This window comes from Mustela nigripes, chromosome 7, assembly GCF_022355385.1.
Source record: "Mustela nigripes isolate SB6536 chromosome 7, MUSNIG.SB6536, whole genome shotgun sequence".
Lineage (NCBI taxonomy): Eukaryota > Metazoa > Chordata > Mammalia > Carnivora > Mustelidae > Mustela > Mustela nigripes.
This window is the reverse complement of record NC_081563.1, coordinates 79,594,564-79,617,739: the sequence shown is the minus strand read 5'-3', so window position 1 is coordinate 79,617,739 and position 23,176 is coordinate 79,594,564. Positions and strand designations below refer to the sequence as shown.

The following is a 23,176-nucleotide window of genomic DNA, read 5'->3' as shown; positions in this document are numbered from 1 at the left end:
TAAAGCAAGTATTATTCCCACTTGACAATGGCTTGTGCTAGGGCGCACCTTCATAATTTCCAAGCCCCAGTCTAGGGACTTTTCTACCCTATCACAAGTGATCTGTATGTTTTATTTGTGGAAGGTCAATAAAGCATTAAAATATAACAAATATTAGTAATCATAAAAAACTCTTTTTCTTCCCCCTATAGCGTGAAGGCCCAGGACCTGGTCATTACGACTTGAAAATACCTCCAGTAAATTCTATTACTTCCTGTTTTCAATCCAAAGTACCTCGATTCCTGCCCGCTTGTTCTGTAAGTACTCTAAAAGATGATGTTTGTAGGTTTTGTGATTGGGGTTGGGGAGGGCAGTGGGCTTTGGGTTAAAGTTCTAGACAATTCTAATATGTATGTATATGTGTGTGTATACACACACACACACACACACATATATACACACAAATAATTGCTGGTCGGGGTGGGAAAAAATGTGGAGCTCAAAAATCTGGCAAGCCCCCCGGGCTGTTTCAGGCTCAGAGGAACTCCAGACACAAAGATGGGGGCTGAATTTGGGGTCCAGTTGACAACATCCAGTATAGTAATTAGCTATCAGTGTTGTGACCTGGCTGCTCTGTGGGAACATGTATCTAACGAACTGAGGCAAGCAGTGGGCGGTGGCTGACCCCATCCGTGTACAGTTCTTTGTGTATACGGTTTTGGGGGAGGCGTGTGTGTGGCTTCAGAGCAGAAACATTATTATTGAACCAAAGGAGACCAATATGGCCTGAATGGTCATCCTGCCCCTAAGAATTCAGGAAAGACAGCAAAGGGGGTCAAGTCCCCAGTGTGACACGGGTACATGGCGGCAGCGTTTGAGCCTCAGAGACCTAGAGAAGACCCAAGAAAAATTGCGAAAGCACTACATGAAGCTTATGAATGGTGGCTAGTTTTCTTTAAAAAATCCTGACAGTTTTAATTCCCATGGCCTTGTTGTTCCCCATCTGCACCCCAACTGGAAAGTCCCCAGAACTCACTGGTATGTAACCTTATGGAAGGTGGTTGGGAAGACAGAAATACAAGTTCTGCCTATAAGAAAATGGGCCCATCCCCATGGTTCAAGGAAGGGTGGGTGTCCCAGGCCTGTGTCATGAAGATCTCTCTCCGGAGCTACCAGCTCTGGTGTGGGGTTAGTGTGGTCTTTATCTGGAGGACTACTGGGGAGTCCCTGTTGGTAAAATTAAAAACAGACCCGACAGCAGGAGGTGGTGGGTCCCTTCTGTAGATCTTAGCACGCTAGTGGCATTAGCAAGATCCAGACACAGACTTCTGTCCAAGCTCCCAAGGCTGAGCATCTTCAGGAAGCTGGAGTTATGCTAACCAAACTCCCAGGAAGCTGATAGAAAGGCCAGAAGGTGTGCTTTACGAGTAATTTACAAATGTCCAGTCAGGCAGGCTTGCTTGGAGCCACTTGCTCTATAGGGTGTCTCCCCTTATAGGAAACTCTTCACTGAAGCCAAGGACAATCCAAAGTTTGCTCAGTGACAGTGAAATCAGGGCTGGGGGATAGAGCCGGGTGTTCTCAAGGTCTGAGAGCCAGCAAGGGTAGCCTCCTGGGGGGTAGCCTTGTGAGACGGAGGCCCACAGACCTGCTGTTCTGTGGTCTGGTTTTCCAGGACTCCACCCGCATGTTGCTTCCTCATTAATAGCACTAATAAAGGCTTCAGCTTCCTTTGACATCTGGCCAGGACTTGATTAGATTTCCAGGCTGCTCCTCTGCTTTCGGCAGAGGAGACATCCTGTCACTGACCGCAGCTTCTGCGGGCAACTGACTTCATCCACTCCAAGTCTGACCACCCTGTCCCACTTCCAGGGTAATCCTATTTCCACCCTCTCTCTCTCCTGGAGAGATAACACACTGCAAAGAAGGATGGAAATGACAAGCCCATGATAATAGGGAATAATAATAGTGCTGGTAGCTAATGTGCCGAGAGCTGTCGCTGCCAAACTGGGGCTCTCCGCCCTGGAGGGCCTCCAGCAAGCCTCGTTACCTCCTGTCTTGGGTGAGGCTGAGGAAGCACAGGGCCCAGGGTCACACCAAGCCATTGGTGGTGAGACTGGGACTCGAACTCAAGCCTGTCTGACGTCAAAACCCTTACCTGGGCCCCCCACACACAGACACTGATGCTTCACCAATAGACCCGAGATAAAATCCCTTCAGGCGTCCAGAATCCGTACATGTCCCCTGGCATGGGAAATGCTGACCCAAGAAATCAAAGTCTTCGCCTGAGTCTATGGAAATGACATCGGTTGCATTCGATCACTGTAGAAGAGAATCTTCATTGACATCATTGGCAAAATGACTTTTTCAAGAATTTCATCCAAAGGAAAACATTTTGCTTTTAGAAATGAGAACTTGTAGATCCCTTGAGACTACTTTGGACCCTGGGGTCTGCAGACTTTGAGGTACAGAAACCCGAGTCTGGACTTTTTGAGGTCAACCACCCAGGTTCAGAGTCCATTTTCTCCAGTACCTTATCATGAGACTAGGTGCTTGGCGGGGGGACGACAATGGCGTTCCCAGGGACAGGAGCTGTCTGGGCAGTGCCCACTGAGAAAGTGTGCCTTGAGGGGCAGGTGGGATATGAGCCCGCTGCCTAGCAAGCTCAGGCCAGTGTTTGCTTGTCTGCCCTTCTTTTGACACTTTTGGAGTCCTGGAGAAAGCCATGGATGGGAGAAGGCCTCTGCTCCAAGGACCGGCTCCAAGTCAAGGGTGCCCCATTGTAGTTGGGCGTGACCCTCATTTTCCCTAGTAGGGATTTGCCAGTGAGGGCTGAGCCCACAGCTGGACTTAGGGGGCCCCTGAGTGTTGGAGACATGGTCTCATCAGTCCCTGTTTTCTGTTTTGTTTTCAGAAAACCCCCGGCCCAGGAGCATACACATCTTCAGTGCAATTCCCCAAGCAGCCCCCCACCATAGCCAAAATGGGCCGAGAGAATAGCCTTTTCTTCAACAACACAATTGGCTTTTAAAATAAAACCATCTTGGCCCTCAGCTATTTTGAGTTTAGCAAGCGCTTCTGTTTAGAACACTCTGTTTTATGTTCTTTAGAAGGGTTTGACACAGAACATCATGGATTGCCCAGGCGACCCTCCTGCCCGCTTCTGTGGAATAGTCCCAGCATAATTTCCAGTTCACTCTCGAAAGTGTCTTGGCTTGAATAATAAAGTGTGTTCACTCTGTTTGTTGTCCAAGGATACATTCCAAGACAGTGCTCCTGGGCTCCTCCTGCGGCAGCTTGGAGAGACTCTGATGTGTCCGGGCTGTGCTCTGCATGGCCATGGGCATTAGGGCTATAGGACCTCACAGCCTCACGGATGTGTCCTTGGGGGTCAGCATTCAACCAAAGCTATGCTGGGTGTGCCAAGATCCCAGCAGGTGGTTCTTTCTCTTTCTCAAGTCCCTGAAAAGAATAATATTGATTCAACCCAATGGGTGTTTGTGGTTTTAAGTCAACAAAAATATTTGAGTATCTGCTCTGCGCCAGGTGTGCTGGGATTGGGGCACTGGGGGTGGGTTGCTTCACAGAAAGATGAATAAGGCATGTGACTGAGTTTGGGGAGGGCTATAGGGGAGACAAGGCCAGAGAGGGAATTTGGGGTAGTGCCTGCCTCCAGGAAGGCTTTGAAAGCTGTGCCATGTGGCTCTTCCAGTCCCCTTGTGTCTAAGCTCAGGGACTGCCCTCACGTGATGGTAGTTCTACTGGAAAGACAGTCACTCATCTCAGAAAGCCGTGAAGTCACTGGTTCTGGTGCACAGAGGAGGCGACAGGCAGGCAGAGCAGGGATGAGGCCCCGCGGCCATGAGCGGTGAAGGATGGCTGCGTGCAAGTGACCAGAGGGCTGAGAAGGGCAGAAAGGAGGGGCAAGAAGGTTGGGGGCAAAGACCCCTTGAGGGTGAAAGGCAGGGATAAACATTTGCTGGAGGGGGACTGAGGGAGCCTGGCCCAACGAAAGTGGGAGGTGCCATGAGGGTGGAACGGAGTTGGGCCGGGCTTGGTCTGAAGCCAGGGCCCCACGCAGCCCTGTGTGCTGGGAAGACCTGCTCAGGCAGCCTCTGCCAGACACACTCCCTCGCATGACAGCGAGTATCTGGTTGGAAAGATTCCAGAATCATTAATAAATGGAGGGCATCGTTTTTTTTTTTTTAATTAAAAAAACTAACTTTTAAAACAAAACTAAAATAAATGCTTATATTTTGTGTGGGTTTTTTTTTTTTAAGATTTTATTTATTCATTTATTTGAGAGAAAGAGAGGGCGAGAGGGCAAGAGAGCACAAGCAGGGGGAGTGGAGCGGCAGAGGAAAAGGGAGGAGCCGACTCCCCGCCAAGCAGAGAGCCCCACATGGGGCCTGACCCCAGAACCCTGGGATCATGACCCAAGCTGAAGGCAGATGCCCAACAGACTGAGCCACCCAGGCACCCCTATTTTGTTGTATTTTAAAAGGAGAACCACCCCCATCTCTCTTCCCTATCTTATAAGCCTTACAAAAAGGGGTGTTGGAGGCAAAAAAGAGAAGGTTGTCATCTCACTGAATTTATTCAAATTTCTCATTTGTTGAAGAAACTCCCTGTGTTGCATTCTTTTAGAATAGAAAACAGGTACTTGTTAAGATCAGACGTGTCTCAGGGGTGGTGGCTGATCTGTTCCACTTTGATCAGAAGATGACTGCAGGGCAGAGAGTTCCAAATTTTATTCTCCAAGTGGGTCAGAGTCCCCTGCAGGGTCAGAAAGTAACAGCGGGCATTTCTGACAGAGGGGGTTTTCTCTAGGAAACAGTGGCTCAGGTTGCCCCAGTGCTCAGGGAAGCAGTTGGTTCTAGAAAGCGAGAGAGGTAAGAGGTGGTCTATGTCTGTGTGAGGGCTTGTGGATGAAAAATGAGAGGAACCTCTCATCCCAGCAAGAGGTGTAAGCACAGGGGTACCTCCCTGACAAGAGTGGGAGCCAGGGGCTGGCAGGAACTACCTCTCTGCCTCTGTCTCCCCACTGCTTCTCTCTCAGGCCTGCTTCTCCCTCAGAAGGCCAACCTTCACTGCCTCTTCACATGTATAGGTTGTAATGTGGCTGCCTCAGCCTCTCCTCACGTCATTTCCCGAGCCAACACGCTGAAAGAATGTCAGCAGCTCCTCTTGGTTCTAGGTTCCTGGGGGGAGATTTCAGTTGGCCAGCTTGGAACAGGGGTTGGCCCCCAGGCCCTTCAGCTGTGGCCAAGAGGGCTGGGACCCTTGTTGTGGACACAGCTCAGGGCCCCAGATGTGTGGCATGTGTGTAACTGGGGTCAAGGGCAGTTTCTTGGATTCTAGAAGGGAATGAAGACTTCTTGAGAATGAGGAGGGAAGGAAGGAGGTCTTCACCCACCTATAGGAACGGGTTGGAGAGGTTTACAGGGGCTTGGAGGTAAAACCACTGGGGAACAGTCTGCAGGGCCATTTGGATCCCCCTTGCATTTCGTTGTCATTCACCAAGCTTTGCTTTTGACTCCCGTGACTCTGTCCATCTTTCTGGAGCTGAGGCTACCTCAGCCTGGCCTGCCTTACCAGTCTTGCCATCGGCCTGTAAAACAACCCTCACCCTCCTCTGTGATTCTAGCTGGTGAGACTGTGACTCTACCCTGGGATATTGGCAGAGGGGTTGGTAGGAACGCAGTGGTGGGAAGAGCAATGTTTTACTTCTTTGGCATATTTCAGTATTTTTTATAGTAATTCCTACAAGGAGGCAGAGGCTTTCCCTAAGAGATCAGAGGAATTCCGGATGGCTTCTTCCTGCCACAGCCCCAAACTGAGATGGTATGTGAAGAGCAGGGCCTCCTTCTATTCTTTCAAGATGGAGAGACTGGACAGACCTGGGTTGACTTTGAGCTTGAGCTCTGAGATTGGGCTGTTCACATCGAGCAACAAGGGCTGTCATGTGCATCAAATGACATGTCCAGAAGGGTTTAGAAAAGCCCTAGAGCACTGCAGATGAAAGGGACCACGGGGTAAATCCTAAGCCCCTCGTCCCTCCCCTATCGACTGCTGTGACCCAGCTTCTCGAGGCCCGTCATGGCTTGCCCGACTATCCTCTGTTCCTCTCCCCTCCAACCCACCCAGCCACATGCAGTTGTACTCTGAATTTGGCTTCAGCCAGGGGCCGTGGCTCTTTGTGGCTACAAATCTCTTCTGCTGTTTCCATGTGAAGTTCTCTCTCCATTAAGTCAAAGCATGTCAGAAGCCACAGCGCTGTGGGGGACAGCTCTTCCTCCTCCCTCTGTGCTCTTTCCTTTCTTCCTCACTCCCACTCCACCCCACCCCCATTGCTCTCTGGACCTACAGGGAACCCGCTACACACCTGGAAGCCAAGGGCCACAGGTTTCTTGGGAGCCAGGCCCTGCTTCTGGCACCATCTGTCACCTGCTTCATGCCCCTGACCTCAGTGCAGCACAGAGCTGCCTGGACTCGGGCCCCCAGGCCTGGGATTATTTTGAAAGCCCTGTTCTCTTAAAACATAGTTCAAAATCTGTAAGGTCAGAATCAGTGATTCTAAGCTACATTTTAGAATCCCCTGGGGAAACTTTAAAAAAATCTCGGTGCCGGCCCGTTCTCAGACAGATCACATGAAACTCTCGGAGGACTGGATTCAGGCCCAGTACTTTTTTTGTTAATACCTTCCCCCCAGCCCCAGGTGACTCTGATGAGCAGCCAAGATTGAGGGCTGCCTCAAAGAAAGTATGAAGGCACCATCACCAGTGATCCTGTGCGAGGTCCCGGCTGTCTTCCCAACCCTAGAGGTTTAGGAGGAAGATAGGCCCAGCTCTGAAGAAGAGTACCGTATTAGCTTCTGGCCGAGGCCTGAGGGGAGGGGATGGCACAGGCCCTGGTCAGTCTGGGTAAAGCTAGTATCGGAGTGTCATTGGGTAGAGCTTGTTCTGGGTAGAAAGGACCACAGGAGCCTTGAACCCTGGCACCTCTTACCAGCCTGACTCTGGGCAGGTCTCCTCACAGACCTTTGTTTTTGGCCAAGGGCAGGGTTGCAGGCATACAGAGCCTGTGGGTTGCCCAAAGGGTGGGTTTGGGCTTCTAGATACAGGATCACAAGGGCTGGGTGGGCTTGTGGGGACCAGTGCCAGAAACACAAAGCCTGGTCTGGCTTCTCTGCAGCCTCCCCAGAGAAGAGACGATCCTGGATGGCAGGAGGAGCCAAGTCTATAACCGTGGAAGCTGGGAAGTTAGGGATGATGAATTAGCAAGGGAGGGGTGAGAGATGGGACCCGGAAGTTGGGAAAGAAGTATAGCCAGAGGTAGGGGAAGCCCAGGGGGAGAACTTGTTAACCATACCCTTGGCCAAATCAGTGCTCAGGAAAACGTGTTACCCTCCTGGAGAGTGGTGGGGGTTCAGAGAGGCCCAGCCAGCAGCTGAGGAGGTAGCAGTGTGGCTGCTCTTTGTGGGAATGTGGCTTACTGCCTGAGAACTGTAGACCGGATGGTGGGCCCAGGCCCATCGACGCTGCATCTCTGGTCACAGGAGTGGGCTAGGCAGGGACAGGAGGCGGGGATTGACAAGGCATTCCATTCACCCAGGTGGAACTGAGAGGCCTAGAAGCAGGGCAGGGTCGGACAGCAAGGCGGTGTGCTTAGAGATGTTTGGGTCACAGTTGGAGCTCAGGGCTTGATGAGGGCTGGCCATTGCTCCCTCATCCTTTTTCAGAAGTCCCAGAGCTCAGAGGTCCTGCCTGGCAACGGACCTCTTAAGGTACGTTCTTCTTAAAGAGAAAGGAAGTTGCTGGGGAATCCCGTGTTCAACAGGGCCAGAGAGGACACTTGGAAGTATGCCAGGCAGCATCATGCCTGCTGAGGCTTTAAATCCCCACCCCGTCCCGGGCTGGGCATGGGCTCTGGGTTGCAGAGTACCCCTGAGCCCACATGCCCAACCCTGTGCCTCAGGGAGCTTTCACCAAACTGTCTGCCTTAGTTTCCCGTGTCTTTTCCCATAGACTTTGTTGCCTCAAACAACACAGACTTACTGTCTTATGGTTCTAGAGGTGAGAAGTCTCCAATCGGTCTCATTGGGCTCAAGTCAGGATGTTGGCAGGGCTCGTTCCAGAAGGAGCCTCCTCTGAGAGGCTCTGGGGGAAAAATGGTCTCCTTGTCTTTTTCAGTTTCTAGAGACCATCCGCCTTCCTTTGCTCGTGGCTTCTTCCTCAAATCACTCTACACTCCTGTTCCCAGCACAACCACTCCTGGCTCCAACCGTCCTGCTTTCCTTTCGTGAGGATCCCTGTGATTGTATTGGGTTCACCTAGATGATCCAGAAAATCTCCCTTTCTCAGGGCCCTTAATCATGTTTGCAGAGCCCCTTTACCGCGTGGGAGAAGAGGGTGCCTGGCTGGCTCAGTCTGTAGGGCAAGGGGCTCTTGATCTTGGGGTTGTGAATTCAAGCCCCACGTTGGGTGTAGGGATTGCTTAAAGAAATAAACATTAAAAATCTTTAAAAAAGAAAAAAAAAACATGTAGGAGAACATATTCCCAGGTTCTGGGGATTAGGACAGAGACAACTTTGTGGGGGACATTATTCATACCTTCACAGCATCTATCTAACCTGTAGCTGGGATAAGGGAGTGAGGCATTCTTCAGCCAGAAATACTCCCCGCACCCGCCCTTGGTGTGCTAATTCCAAGCACCCTCCCCCTTCTTCCTAACTGGGGTAGGTGCCTCTTATTAATGCCCCAGCAGTCCTTCAAATACTTGCCTGAGGCCAGCATTGGACTGTGGGCTCCGGGATCATAGAGTCGGGACCTACTGGGCATCAGGGAATTTCCCGGTGCCTGGCACAGCATTAGCAGTTAGTAGGTGCTCATTGAATATGCCATGTGCTCCAAGACACACAATTATCCTCTAGGAGATGGACAGGTTTGTATAAACTATGTTATGGAAGTTCCTTTGATTATTTTGGACCACAAAGAATTATTCAGCGAATGGCCATTAGCCTGAATAACCTTAGTTGTTGCTGGTGTTGGGTACTGACAGAAGTCATCTGATGAAATAAGTTTTTAAAAAAGAGGAGGTAAAGAAATTGAGCACCGATTTAGAAGTTCTTCCTGGAGGTTTGATAATAAGTTTTCAGGTGTTAGATGTTATAAACAAGCTCTCTCTCTAGATCACTTAAGAGGTACTTGTGTTAAAAGTTGCATTATGGGAAGTGGGATTGGGTGGGGCGGGGGGGGGTGTCTCTTCTAGTGTTTTACAAGTGTTACTTCTAACTCCAGATAGAATTTCCAGTTAGAATTTCCAGGGCCACATTATTCCGGGATTTTAAAAGCACCCTATATTTTATTTGTTTTAATTCTAGCATAGTTAACATAGTGTTTTTGTTTTTTAGAGAAAGAGAGAGAGAATGAACACGTGGGGAGGAGGGTGAGAGAGAGAGAGGGAGAAGCAGACTCTCTGCTGAGCAGGGAGCTTGATGCGGGACTCGACCCCAAGACCCCGAGATCATGACCTGAGCCGAAGGCAGACACTTCACCAACTGAGATCTCCAGGCGCCCCAACATATAATATAACCCCAACAGTGTTTTATTAGTTTCAGGTATAGTCAAAGTGCCCAGGCTTAAATAACTTATATGGACATGAAAACGAAGTTTCTGGAAAATTGTGTCCAATGATCCATGTATCTACAATGCAGGTGAAGATCCTAATGGCGAAGATGCTTATTTTTACACTAATTTGTAGAGTAGGATTAAATACACATGTAAATTTATGAAGAAGATAAAATGGTTTGGGACCAACTGCAGGCCCTTGAGCAGCCACAGGAGACTCGGGAGGGCTGCGGCCCTCTGCCGAGCTTCTGCCTTAGCCACCCTCAGGGTAAAGCGCTGGGATGGCATGGGGGTTAGGTGAGAAGGAAAGCTAAGGTCAGCCTGTGGGAGGAGACAAGCTGGCCTTGCTCCGAATTTCTACCCCAAGTCTTCCAGGAGCAGGAGAGCCTCCCTAGAGTCCAGAGGGTCCCACTCGTGAGGGCACATGTAGGCACAGCTGAGGCCAAGTGTGTGGGGATGGGGGGCTGCCCTCAGGAAGAATAATCCCCCGGGCCTGTGCCTGCCTGATTGTTCTGCCAAGCGATAGTGTCCCCTACCGGGATGGTGAAAGGTGGGCAGTGGGGAAGAGATGCTTCGGGAAGGTATGGGAATTGGGTCCTGAAGAAGGAGGGGTACAGAGTGAGCCCCCGCAGGTGTTCTGGGAAGAGGACTTGCAGGGGTGGAGCAGCTGTGGGGGTGGGGCACGAGTCTTTGAAGCCACAGGAGACTTTACAGAGGCACAGAAGGAAGAAGGAAGGAGGAGAAAGAGAGCAAAGCCGAGGGAAAGTGCTGCTCCAAGCTAAGAGAAGCTGTCTGGATGCAGGACAGTGCCCTGGCCCCAGCTCCCCTCTGTGACACACCCCCAGCTTGCATGGGGCCAGGCCCCCGAAGCCCCTGCACTCTTGGCAGGGTGCTTCTCAAGGCAGCCCTTGGGGGGTGGGAGCAGTGTGGGAGGACACCACCCACAGCCACTGAGCCCTGGCCCTTGGTTGGGCGGCGGGTAGTGAGCCTTGGGCCCCTGGGCACAAGACCAGCGTGCAAGGGAACCTCTAACGGCCTCTTTCTTCCTCTGCTCTCCCCACCAGCCGAAGTGATTAAGATCACAGTTACAGATGGGGAGTCTTTTTTATTTTTTTTTTTATATATAATTTTTTATTTTTTATAAACATATATTTTTATCCCCAGGGGTACAGGTCTGTGAATCACCAGGTTTACACACTTCACAGCACTCACCAAAGCACATACCCTCCCCAATGTCCATAATCCCACCCCCTTCTCCCAACCCCCCTCCCCCCAGCAACCCTCAGTTTGTTTTGTGAGATTAAGAGTCACTTATGGTTTGTCTCCCTCCCAATCCCATTTTCTTTCATTTATTCTTCTCGTACCCACTTAAGCCCCCATGTTGCATCACCACTTCCTCATATCAGGGAGATCATATGACAGTTGTCTTTCTCCGCTTGACTTATTTCGCTAAGCATGATACGCTCTAGTTCCATCCATGTTGTCGCAAATGGCAAGATTTCATTTCTTTTAATGGCTGCATAGTATTCCATTGTGTATATATACCACATCTTCTTGATCCATTCATCTGTTGATGGACATCTAGGTTCTTTCCATAGATGGGGAGTCTTGACATCAGAGTCAGGCTGTTTGAGCTGGAAAGTTTGCTCGGGATGGAACGGAGCGCTAGTGCCTCCACCATCTTTTGGCCCTTCAGAGGAGGGGGGAAAGTCGGCTTCCTTCTTTCTTTCTGAGAGCTCTGTCTTCAGGAAGATTCACCTGCTCTTCATTCTTGCTCCCTGCCCCTCCCCACCAGCTGCCTTCCCTACTCCCCCTCACCCAGGGCTTCTCCTCCCCCACCCACTGCTTCCCTCTTCCACCATCCCACACTCCTATTACAGAGGCCAGACACCCTGCAGCCTTTAGCAATGTCTGTGTCCCGAAAGGCAAAGAGAGGCAAAAGGAAACAAAAGAGACAGAACAACCAAGGGGAGTACCTGGACTGGGGCTGGAGGAAAACAATGCTCCGAAGAACACGATCAACCAATGGGCATATGGATGGGACAGAGGATAAAAGAGCAGGTCAGTGTCAAACCTGGGATCAAGTCCTGCATCAGGCTCCTTGCTCAGCCGGGAGTCTGCTTCTCCCTCTCCCACTACCTGCTGCTCTCCCTGCTTGTGCGAGCGTTCTCTCTCTTTGACAAATAAATAAAAGCTTTAAAACAAAGTCCACAATGACAGTTAAGGGAGAAAGAGAATCAGAGAGTGAGTGAGAACAGGAGAACAGTGACAGCACCAGTCTGGGGACCACCCTCTCCCCCGCCATGTCACATGGTCCCGGCAGGCAGGGCAGTGGCATCACATGGCCCGCACACAGCTCCTGTGGCGAGTCCGTCATGTTTCCGGGCTGCCTGGCATCTTTTGAACCCTCTTGCTATTTGGGGACGTTCCAGCCTCTTGAGGGACCTCCACTTAAGGAGTGTCCTCTCTGGCCGCAGAAGGGCGACAGCAGCAGGATGCACTGAGCATCACTCCTTCCTCCTCACCAAAGCCGGGGCCCAAGCCTTCAGTCAGTGGGGTGAGGCTGTGGCACCCCAGACCTACATCGCCCCCTTTAATGCTGCAGTAGAGGCCCCCCCCCATGATGCACGTTTCCATGGACCCCAGAGGGACCAGCATGCTGCTTCAGGGACAGGCACTTCCTGTGGCTCTCCCTCAAGGGTCCATGAGTCGGTGCTGTGCCGGGTCCTCAGAAGGGGGCCGGTGGCCAGAGCACTGGCTCTGTAGGCCAGGACCTAGGTTCTCGGGCTCCGTGACCTCTCTTCCTTTCATGGGGACCAAACCCACCTCCCAGGGTGGTTGACTACCAAAGGAGCAACATGACAAGTATGTACATTGTCGAGTGCAAGGAGAGTATTACTAAAGGCTGCCACTTTCTTGCTAAGAGATGAGCCAGTTCAGAGCAGAGTTATGCCTTTGAGCCCAGCCTGGTTTCTGATGCCATCAGAGAAGCCAGATTGTGGCTGCTTTGGCCCCAGGTCCATGCCCCACAGTTACTGTTCTCGGGCTCCTGGAAGCACCCCTTGTCTCTCTCTGGGAGCGACCTCCAGGGGTCTCTGTCCTTTGCAACTGGAACAGTCTGATAAAAATTCCAAGGAATTTCTGGCAGGGGACAGACAGGATACTCTCTCCATCACCACCTTCCTAGCCTCCACAGTCCTTCAGGTTGGCACCGTGGGGGTTGGTCCCACAGGTCGCTCATGTGTGAGGCTCCCTGATTATGGGCTGCCATCGGGAGCTGGCAGCATGGGCTGGGGGAGGTTTGTTTAGTTGGAAGCTTCCCAAGGCTGAGAAATATTTGCATGGTGATGACATCCGAGAGCCCGGTGGGGGAGCGAATGCAACAATGAGCTCTTTGGTATCAGAAAGGAGTCTGGGTGTTGGTGGCTGAAATTCCATTCATATTTATGCCTGTAGATAAACACTATTAATACTGAAGGGCTGTGTCCCAGAGCCTGCCAGGGGTGCTGGAGGTCCATGGGGGCGACTATGCAATCCTGAGTCTTGTCCCCAGACCGCAGCCCTTGTTCTGGCACCATGGATGGGACACTGTGTGTGTGTGTGTGTGTGCGCGTGTGTACAAGGGGAGGTCTGCAGATGGGAACTGGGGGTCAGGAAACGCTCGAGTCTCCACTTACTGCCTGACTCTCTAACATCTGACCAACCTCGGTCAGCTTGTGTCCGGAGTAGGAAGGCCTTCCCTCCCTTTCTCCATTCTCTTCTTTGTAGGGTGAGCTTTCTAGACCTTTCTCCAGGACTGGCACACGAGGTGATGCCACGTGTGGCCTCAGGCAGTCTTGGTCACTGCAAGGGTCCTCAAGCTGGTGGTGAGGGTGTGAAAGTAGTAACATGATACCAATTGTTTAATCACTGCAGACTGGATGTGTTTTCCTAAAGCATCACAGTGAAAGGGAAGCTGGGCCCCCACCAGCTCCAAAAAAGGCCCTTCCTCCCTGGAACAGCAAGGCTGTCCCCACAAGAATAGGGCTGAGGGTGAGGGCGGAGGAGGCAGGACCTCCATGAGGCCATGGGAGTGGGAAGTTCTCGCCTGTGCCAGGAGAGAATGGTACCCACTCTCTTCCAAGTGAGTGGCTGCAGCTCTGGGGGTGCACCTGATGATCCCATGGGGCACACAAAGAAAACAGAGCTTCTCTGCAAAACCCCGTCATCCTTCCAGATTGTGATGCATGTTTCTTCGATACGGGGTATACTGGCATGGGTGTGACGTGTTTTAGGAGTGCACTGGCATGGACTTCACGGCGAGGTGGTTGGTCAGGCCGCATGCAGCGGGCACCCTCGGCACGCAGCTCTCTCTGGGTACTTCTCCTCCAGGTACCCAAGATGTGCCACCCGCAGTGCCCACAGGCAGCGGGAGGCTCAGGCCCACAGGAGGTACAGTGGCAGGCGGAGGGGAAGCTTACTCTGGCGGCCCCACCCAGACCCCCCCACTGCCTCCTTCCAGTCCCCTCCAGGCTTCAGCACCTGCCTAACACCCCCCCCCCATCTCCCCCTGCTCCCACCAGTCTCTTCCCGGGCCCCTCCCTGCTTCCTCCTCCCCACCCCTCCCCACTCATGGCTTCTCAGGCCTCTTCCTGCAACACTCCCTCCTCACTAAGCACTCAAAGCCTGTTCTGGGATACCTATTGGAGGAAATGAACACACTGCATTCCTTCCAAGGATCTCTTTATTCCAGACCTTTATTTCAAATTGCCCACAACTTGGCCCAACCCTCAGAGGATTCCTCCAGAGTAATGCTGCCAGCAGAAATGCATTTGGTGCCTGTCCTGTGACCAATAGCCAACTACCAATCTTTGGGCATCCCGAGACAAATCATTTGCATCTCTCGTTAGGTTTTTTTCTAACAGAATTTCAGAATAAAAATAGATCTCTATCATATATATATCTATATATCTATATTTATACACACACAGAGAGACAGAGATCCTTCAACCAAGCAGTGAAGGCTCTGGTGTCCTCTGCTGTGTCCCTTGTGGTGCAGGCAACCAGGAGGGGGCAGGCCCTCTCTGGGAGGCACCCGGGGGTGCACAGTGCTGAGCCAGTGTGGTGAGGAGGGAAGGCCTTCCTACTCCGGACACAAGCTGACCGAGGTTGGTCAGGAGGGCGTTTCCCTGAGGAGCAGACTGGGCAATGACGAGCAGGACAGCCCTCATCCCGTCTTTCCACACACCTTAAGATGAGAGAGACGTACCAGATGGAGCTTTAAAAGTAAAACCCAAAGTGCAGATAAAAAAGGAATTCCCTGATAAGGCCACCCCACCCCACGCCACCCCAGGGGGCGGAGTAACTTCTTGGGGAGAATTCCAAGACCATCATGCAGCAGGGCTGGGGGAACCAGGGCAGATACCCACCCACCAGCTCCAGGTCCCCGGCTGACAGAGATCTGCTCTGTCCCCTGCACTGGTCTCTGACTACAGTCCTCACTGGGCCTCAGGCACCGGGGGACCAAATGGCCTGTAGTGGAAATGGACTGTGGATGAGAGGTACTGGGGTCAGTCCCAGAGACTGCCCACCTGCATATTATTATCTCAGAGGGTTCTGCATTGCACCCATTGCCCAGAAACCCAAGGCCTGAAGGAGTATGTTGATGCAAAGTGTGAGGAAGAACTGGGTCCAGCTGCCATGTTTATATCCTAGGGTCTACAGCCTAGGGCTTAAGGAGGCCGCTTGGGCTGGGGCATGGTTCCAGAAAGATATGCATGGCAGAAATGGGAGGGGAGTTAGGGCCGGTGCTCAGTGCCTCTGGCCAGACACCAGAGGCCCAAAAGGCACTTGACAGCAGAGAGGAAGAGCAGTGGGGCCCAACCAGCCTCATGGGGTAAAGAGGAGCATCCTGTAATAGCTCAAACCTGGGAGAGGAACCCAGAGATCCCATCCTCTTCCCACTTGCCAGCAGAATCTTCAAGCTCTGAGTGCCTGAGGCAAGACCTGAGTTACCCAAAACCCAGTCCTGAGACTGGGGCTGAGATCAGGGCCCTCGGGCTTCCCAGGCACAGAGGCACAGGTAGAGGTGAAGTTCAGCTGTGAGGCTCCCCAACCTGCGCTCTCAGGGAGCAAGTCTGGTCACCAAGACTCCAAGTCACTTAGGGTTCAAGCAGACATCTCCCAAGGCACTGAGCTAGGAACTGGGGAAAACCCTCTTGACCTAGTCAGAGAGCAGTTTGTGGGGTTCATCTTTGGTGCTGAAGATCAGGGAGCTGAAGTTCGAGGCCAACACCTCTGCACAGTCACTGGGCAACCCAGGATTGGGGATGTGGAGGGTGGCAGGTGTACTATGGGAGCTTTTAGACAGTGGGGGGAAGTGCTTAGGAGACCCAGACCCTTATTGCACATTGAGATGATGCATAGACACTCTGGGGCAGATGCTCCCTTGCTGATGTGACTTCCCAGCTACTTCCTTCCTCATAAATGCCACGAAGGCGGTCTGAATCCCAAGGAGCAAGGGATTTGTTTTCGATGCAAATCTGGTCTACTGGGCTCCAGATGAGCAGCTCCCAGACCCAGCTGGCCCTGGAGGGAAAGCAGGACTGGAGTGGGGGGAGGCGAGGAGAACTAGGGCTGCAGCCTGCAGACGTGTTCCCTAGAGATGTATTTCCCTGAGGCACCACGCCTCCCCTGTCCTGTGCTCCCTGCTGCCTGCCTGTGTCCGCCTGCCTCCCGCCCCCTAGGGCAGCTCCCTCCCAGCCTGCCGCTGCAGTGCCAAGTCACAGCTCTCTGGGGATGATGGAGAAGGGCAGCACCGGGCTGCTGGCCTCCAGCTCAAGGGCAGTGAGGAAGCAGTCGACAGCAGCCTCGCTCTGGCCCTGGGCCTGCAGCACCTCGCCCAGGCCCTGCCAGGCCTCATGGCAGGTGCTCTGCCTCTCCACAGCGTCCCGCAGCACCTTCTGGGCCAGACTCTTGTGGCCCAGCCGACTCAGCATCAGACCCTGGGGGGGCAAGCACGGGGCAAGGTTAGTGAGGGCGCCCTGTGGCAGGAGCATCCTGGCCATCAGGGCAAGGGGGCAGCTCAGCCCCCAGAGAGAGGGCTCAGTGTCTCAGCCTTGGGAACCATCAAGTGACGGTTGTCGTTAACCCATGCAAATTGTACCTGTCCCCGCCCTAGCCCCCCGGATCACCCACCATGGGAGCTCCGTCCCTCCCAGCCTTGAGGATGAGCTTTCAAGTCAGCTGACCCAACTGTGTGCCTGCCCATTATAACTGGGGATGCTGGCAAGTTCCCTCTCTCTGGTCTTCCGTTTCCTCAGCTCTAAGTGGGAAAGACCGCAGTGCCCACCCTAGGGTTGTCAAGTTCGCACGAGTCAGTGTATGGAAAGCACTCGAAGAACACTGTCTGGCATGTGTGAGCTCTCAGTCAGTGGGTCTCTCACCCCGAGGCCTTGCTGCTACCCTGTGGAGCCACCCTTCCCCCCAGGGGTGTGGAGGAATGTGTGCGGCAGGCTTCAGACTCTACAACCTGAAGGCAGAACCTTAAGCTTATGGGTGTGTGTTGGGGGGAGGGGGGCACAGCTCTTTGGCCTGCATCAGCAGTGGTCTTGGTGGGACATCTGGGTCCTGGGACCTACGGCCCATCCCAGCCCGGCCTGGCAGGTGAGGGTCACAGGAGGGCGTTTGCTGGGTAGGACAGGCTCTGGTAGACGAATCAGGGGTGGCTAGGAAGCTTGGTGCTGCTGTTTGTCTTTAACAACCCTGCTGGCAGAGAGAGGAAGTGACAGGAATTGTCACAGAAGTTTGGGAAGTGAAACTGGGATGGTGTCCCTTCTGTGTCCTCTTTCACTCATACTGGGGCAGGGTGCAGGGAGGTGGGAGGACAGGGTAGTGAGTAAAGGGTGGGGGACAGGACCCCCCCTTTGGCCCCCAGTCCCAGAAGGGCTGCTCTGCTCCATCCCACTGATCTGTGTCCTAGCCCTTAAATGCAGCATGGGATGGCAGCACGGGGGTGTTGGGGGGAGGCTCCACTCATTCAAAGACGTGAGGTAAAGCCTAACACTGACTTCCTGGACAGGCGGGGGCTGGGCTAGGGGAGAGGAGCTGCCTTCTATGTTCCTGGAGCCCCCCCACCCCCCCGGGCGCCCGCCCACTGATGGCCATGTACATTTTTAGCTGGAACATTTTCCTCCTCACCACGCTCCTCAGAGTTAGGCCCTCTGTTGCTATGGAGACCCACCGGGAAAGATGCACATGCCCGATTTCCTAAAGTCCTCTGAGGCTTGGAACACAACCAGCGAGGCAAGAGTAAAAGACGGCACTCAGGCAGCCCTAGGCAAAGCCTCTCCCTCTCCCAAGGTGCTGGCCGTGGTCCTGGGGGGTGGGGACAGAGAAGGAAGGGGGAGGGATCTTCATCTCACCTCTTCAGGACAGGACAAAGCTGTCCCCAGGGAGCCCCATGGATGGGGTGGAGGGCAAGCGAGCTAAGGCAGGGCGGGGCCGGCCAGGAGCCGTGCTGACTCAGGGCCGCCTGGGAGTGGAGGGCAGCGCCCAGTCTGGCCAGCAGGGCCCTGGGCCAAGCCGTGCTGCCGGCATGGCCTGGGAGCTGGACCCTGAGCAGCAACCGATGGAACAGGGCCCACAGGGAGGAGGGAAGGCGGGCGAGACGACGGGCCGCCAGACACCAAAATTAAGCACCAAAAATGGAAGGTTTGCGCCCTGGGAGTCCTGCCCATGAAGGAGCAAGAGAGGACAGATGCGAAGGCCAGCGGGGCCTCATGGTGTGGGGGTGGGGCCACTGTGGGGTTTACATACTCAGTTTTCTAGATCAAGCTTCCACGGAGGATTCTATTTGAAAAGAGGGCTCTATCGCTAAAAAGGAGTTCGAAAAACCCTGATCTCCAGCGGTGTGTGGGTGTTTGGTAAGGGGCCAGATGTGGCCGCAGGCTAAACAGGGGTGTGTGTGTATGTGTGTGTGTGTGTGTGTGTGTGTCTTGCTCTGCTGGTTTTACTCAAGGTCTGCAGCAGGCTTCTCTGCATGTTTCTTGTAGAGAAAAGAGCCAGGGCTCCACAGCCAGAAGACCTAGCTAGGCTGGGCTGGAATCCCAGCTCTGCCACTGACAAGTGCAGTGACCATGGGCCACTGGCCTGTTTTCTCTGAGCTGTGGTTTCCTCATCTGTGAACCAGAGGACAGAATGGTACTTCCTGGTAGGGAATTGTTAAGAGTCTGCGAGGATGAATCTGCAATCATGTAGGCAGGGCCCACAGTGTGCTGACAGCAACGGGAAGCGTCCCCAGGATGAGCAGAGGGTCCTGTCAGAGTGAGGAGTAGAAGATGATTTCTCTAGAGGGCAAGGCTCCCTGTGGACAAAGACTCGGCCTGGGGTGGGGTTGGATCACATCCCCCATACCCTGGGGTGCTGACCTCAGAGCCTGAAAGGAGACACCGGGCTGGGGTCAGGCTGGGGCCCCGAAGCCCAGGGCCTGTAACAGGATCTGCTGCCACCTGCCTGAGACACCCGTCTGTTCCTGTTCGTGTTTGGTAGCAACTTGGAGCTGTTTGCTGCCTGACAACTGGGCAGGGCCAGCCTCAGGACGACGTGAGGTCTCACCTGCTCTGCCCCCAGCCTGGTGCTGTGCCAAGGGCCTGCCATCACCACCCCCTGCTCTGCACCCCCACCCTAGCCACCCAGAGAACAGGTCTCCAGGGAGATGGTGGGAACACCGTTCCACCCAAACGTCCCTGATGACTCTTCCCCACTCTGGCCAGGGGGCACCCTGAGCCAAGAGAAACCAGACCTGCCAGTAGGTGACTCAGCCTCTGACCCTCACCTGGGAGACGCCACAGCCAGGCGGCCGCAGCAGTCAGAAAGCAACGTGCGAGTTGCTCATGGCTGTTGAGCAACACACCTTTGGGAGGGGGCCAAGGTTACGGACATTCAGGGAGGGCAGGGCTATGGGGAAAGGCCCCGGAAATTCCCAACTTCATTCATTCCTCCTACCCTCCCTTCCTGGAGCTCAGGGAGGAGGGAACATCTGGCCTCATCTCAACTACCCAGGACCCTCCTCCTCCAGCAAGCCTCCCAGGATAGCACCTCCTGGCCACGCCATCGCCTTGAGGTTATGATTCATTACTGGTGGGCTCTCTTGTGCAAGCCATCTTAGGCTGAGAGGGGCAGGGTCCGTGGCTCCTGCCTGCTTGGCTATTCCCCACAAGTTGGCAGCTCAATAGAGTGCAGGTGGGAGGGTCCTGGGTTCTGAGCCAGGTATACCAGAGGCACTTAGGTGTGCGCATTTGCTGACCTGCTTAGGGCTACAGGGACAGGCAGCCCGAGGGGCCCTCCCTGTTGGAAGATAAGGTTCTCTGGGGGTGGGGGGGAGGGGTACAAAGACTGCAGCCTGGGATGGGGATGAAGGAGAAGACAGGTCCCTCCTTCCTTTCTCAGTATTGCTACTACCCACCATCTCACCTCATTAATTCAGTGCCTGACATTGTTGGCCAAGAGGGGAGGGGTAGCCGGAAGGTCTCGGCTGCATGTGTCTTTTTATTCTTCTGGGTTGGGGATGGGGGGGCCATACCCTGGGAAGCAGCCCCCAGCACTAGGCCAGCTGCAGGCCAGGCTGAGAGCTCCCTCCCAGTCCCTTCCCTCAAGTATTTATAGAAGTTATTTTGGGAATTTTCTTTCTGAGCTCAAGGCACATTCCTGGGATTCTGTAACAGCCTTTCCAGCTGGGAAGCAGGGAATCATTGCTGGAGCCTCCTGGTCCCAGGAGCCCTCTGCTTGGGGACCCTGGGCTACAGGGAGGAGCCTGGGGTGGGGCCACCTCTGAGGTTGCTCCCCTCACCCATCCTGAGGCTGACACACCCTGCGGAGGAGGCCCACATTCCAGCCGGAGCTGAGGCGCTCAGGCCCTCTCCGGATGCCAGGTTCTCCCAGGTGTCAGCCTCAACCCGTCCAACCAGACTGGGAATGAGGTGTCTCTCCGGGCTGAGAACGGAGTCCACAGAGCACCACATCCCTCCTGGAGCTGGGGCAGCTCCAAGGCCCCAGGCTGGTCCCACCTCCCTTTTGGGAAAAGGGGCACAAATTCTTCTAGACCCCACCCAACATCTGGTTGACAAGCTCCCCTAGGCTTTCATCCAAAGAGGCCAACAGACTCACTTAGAGCCCAACTAGGTGGGGGTAGCAGAGGCAGCCGTGATCGTGTGGCAGAACCCATTCCTCCCTTCAGGCTCCTGCCTACCCCCACACTCCCAAGTGAGATGTTGAACACCAGTGGGCCTCTTGGTGGTGGTGGTGGGGTTGTCTGTCTTCAGAGAGCCATGGACAGACTCAAAGGTGAACACTAGCTTGAGGAGAAAGCACATCACCTTCTAGGGGGCTCTGCCTTTTCCCCTCCCACATTTTGGACTGGTTTCAGGCTCTGGGCCTCTGGAGGCTCTGACCACTCTAGGGCATAGGTGGGCCCTCAGGCCTCGGTCAGGAGCCCAGACTGTGGATGATCCAACTGAACACCCTGTGAGGAGGAGTGAGGGGGGCACCATCGCAGAAGCTCCCTTCTCTGGATGGGAGGCGAAGCTAAGGGGAGGGGGCTCCTAACCCACTGGACAAGGGGAAGGCTGGAGCCTGCTGTACCCTCCCATCACAGGGAGTCTTTCAGACCATTGATTTTGGAGCTAAATTAAGCCAAAAGTGATGTGGGAAACAAAGGCAGAAGAAAAATTATTAAATTTCCTTACCACCTACAGCCCATTGACAAGTCCTTGAAACAGAGTGAACTTCCTCTAGGGACTCAGCTGCCTCGATGTTGACACTTTGCTAAGGGCAAAAGGCAATCCCCTCCAGACCCCCCCCCTCCAGGATACTGTAAGCCTACTTTAACATATAAAAATCCCTCTGGAAACTTCCTTTATCTCTAAACCTAAGATATGTGTTGGCAATCATCCCCCAAGCATAAAGCCCACTGATATCCATCATTAGATGGTAAAAAATGACCTTTCCCCAACAATAGCTCAAGGTCCTGGAAACCTTGCTTCCAAAATTCCTGAGAGACTTACACTATCCCTAACCTCCTTTCAACTTGTAAGTATATAATGGGCCACTCCTCATGACCCCAGTGCAGCTCTTTCTGCCCACGGGTCCTGTCCCCGTGCTTTCATAAAATCACCTTTTTGCACCAAAGGGATGCTGAGGACTTCAGGAGCCTACACTTAAGCACAAGGCTTTCGCAAAGTCTTGAGCCAGAGCCAAGGGAGCCTGCCTTCACCTTCTTGAAGGTCTCTGAGCCTGGGCTGGGGGCTGCACCAGCCCAAGAATGAGGTGGGTAGGCAAGGGCCTGAACCCTGGTGAGGCCACCGCTGGGGGACATGCCCCACACAGCGAGCCTCCAGAAATCCCTTCTCCCTCCCGCTTCACTCCACTCTACTTTCCCACCAGGGAATGCAGTCCTCAGGCAAGACTTGGGAGGAATGAGAGAGAGAACTCAGAATAAAACAGCAGCACTCGGAGGCCAGATGGCCAACAAGACGTTCCTACGGAGCTTTCCTGCCAAATAGAGCAATGTTCCCTGTCTATCAGAGCTGGTGGGGCAGACGCAGATTCTATGGAGAGGAGCTGTGAGCATGCGTGCACACATGTGTGTGTGTGTGTGAAGGACTCAGGGTTCCTGCACAGACAGCACAACACAGCACAAGACTTCTGGGCCTTCCCGTTCCTCCCAGCTGCCTGTGTGCTCCTAGCTACTTGCCATAGTTCAGGAAGCCAAAAAGGAGGGAGAAGCCTAGAGCGGGTGGGTTGTCCAAGACCCCAAGGCATCAGGCCCCAGGAACCAGAAACCCTGCCGTTCTGTGTGCTTACTGGCCTCAGCTGGCACCAGGGAACCTTCAGAGGGCCAGGTACTGGGTGTTACTCTGCAGCTGCTCAAGACACCTTTCCTCCTTCCAGTCAGGAAATAGGCTAAAGCAGCCTGGCCTGACAGAGGTCAAAGCAAAAGGCCAAGCAGGGCCTCCTCAGAACCTGGCCTTTCCTGCTCCTCCTCCCCAGCGGTCTCAGGTCCCCAGCAGGCCTCGTCTGCTGAAGAGACCAGCCTGGAAATGGTTCTCACCCTCACCTCAGTCTCTGGCCTACTGAGCCCTGCTCTCAGCTAAGGTCAGCCTGGCCTTGCACTGTGGATACTCCTGTACCAGGCACAGGGCATTTGGGTCTGGGGTCCTGCACACCTCTGCCTTGGCCAGAAGCATCTGATGGGCTCAGTGAAGACCAAGAGGCTCTGCTACAGTGAATCTCTGGGGCTCGGCTCTGGGCCTCTACTTCCCTCTACAAACCCTCTACAAACCACGAGTGTCTGTTCCCAGCCTTCCATGTTTCAGCATGGAAAAGGTAAAAGTCACCCCAATTACTGGGCCATTAACTTACAGAATTAGTTAACTGAATAGAAACAGAGGACCTAGGTGTTTGGCATTGTGATGACCATTTTCCAGATGAGAACACTACGGTGCCAAGAGGTTGAGGTACTTGGTCATGGTGAAGCAGTAATATAGGCAAAGGGGGGCTTGGTCCAGGTCCATGAGACTCAGAGCCAAGCT

The 23,176-nt window shown here is 53.7% G+C and overlaps 2 protein-coding genes across 2 annotated transcripts in view; one reads left to right on the top strand and one right to left on the bottom strand.

Annotated features, from left to right (window-relative positions):
* The window catches only part of STPG4 (sperm-tail PG-rich repeat containing 4), a 38,979-nt gene extending 35,572 nt beyond the window's left edge, over positions 1-3,407 (top strand). Inside the window, exons 6-7 of the mRNA XM_059407833.1 lie at positions 192-296; positions 2,894-3,407. Coding sequence (XP_059263816.1) covers positions 192-296; positions 2,894-3,010 — 222 coding nt within the window. The 3' untranslated portion in view covers positions 3,011-3,407. The remainder of the gene's footprint in view (positions 1-191; positions 297-2,893) is intronic.
* A 10,910-nt stretch (positions 3,408-14,317) lies between these two features.
* TTC7A (tetratricopeptide repeat domain 7A) overlaps positions 14,318-23,176 on the bottom strand; it is a 114,129-nt gene continuing 105,270 nt past the window's right edge. The window contains exon 20 of the mRNA XM_059406246.1: positions 14,318-16,591. Coding sequence (XP_059262229.1) covers positions 16,370-16,591 — 222 coding nt within the window. The 3' untranslated portion in view covers positions 14,318-16,369. The remainder of the gene's footprint in view (positions 16,592-23,176) is intronic.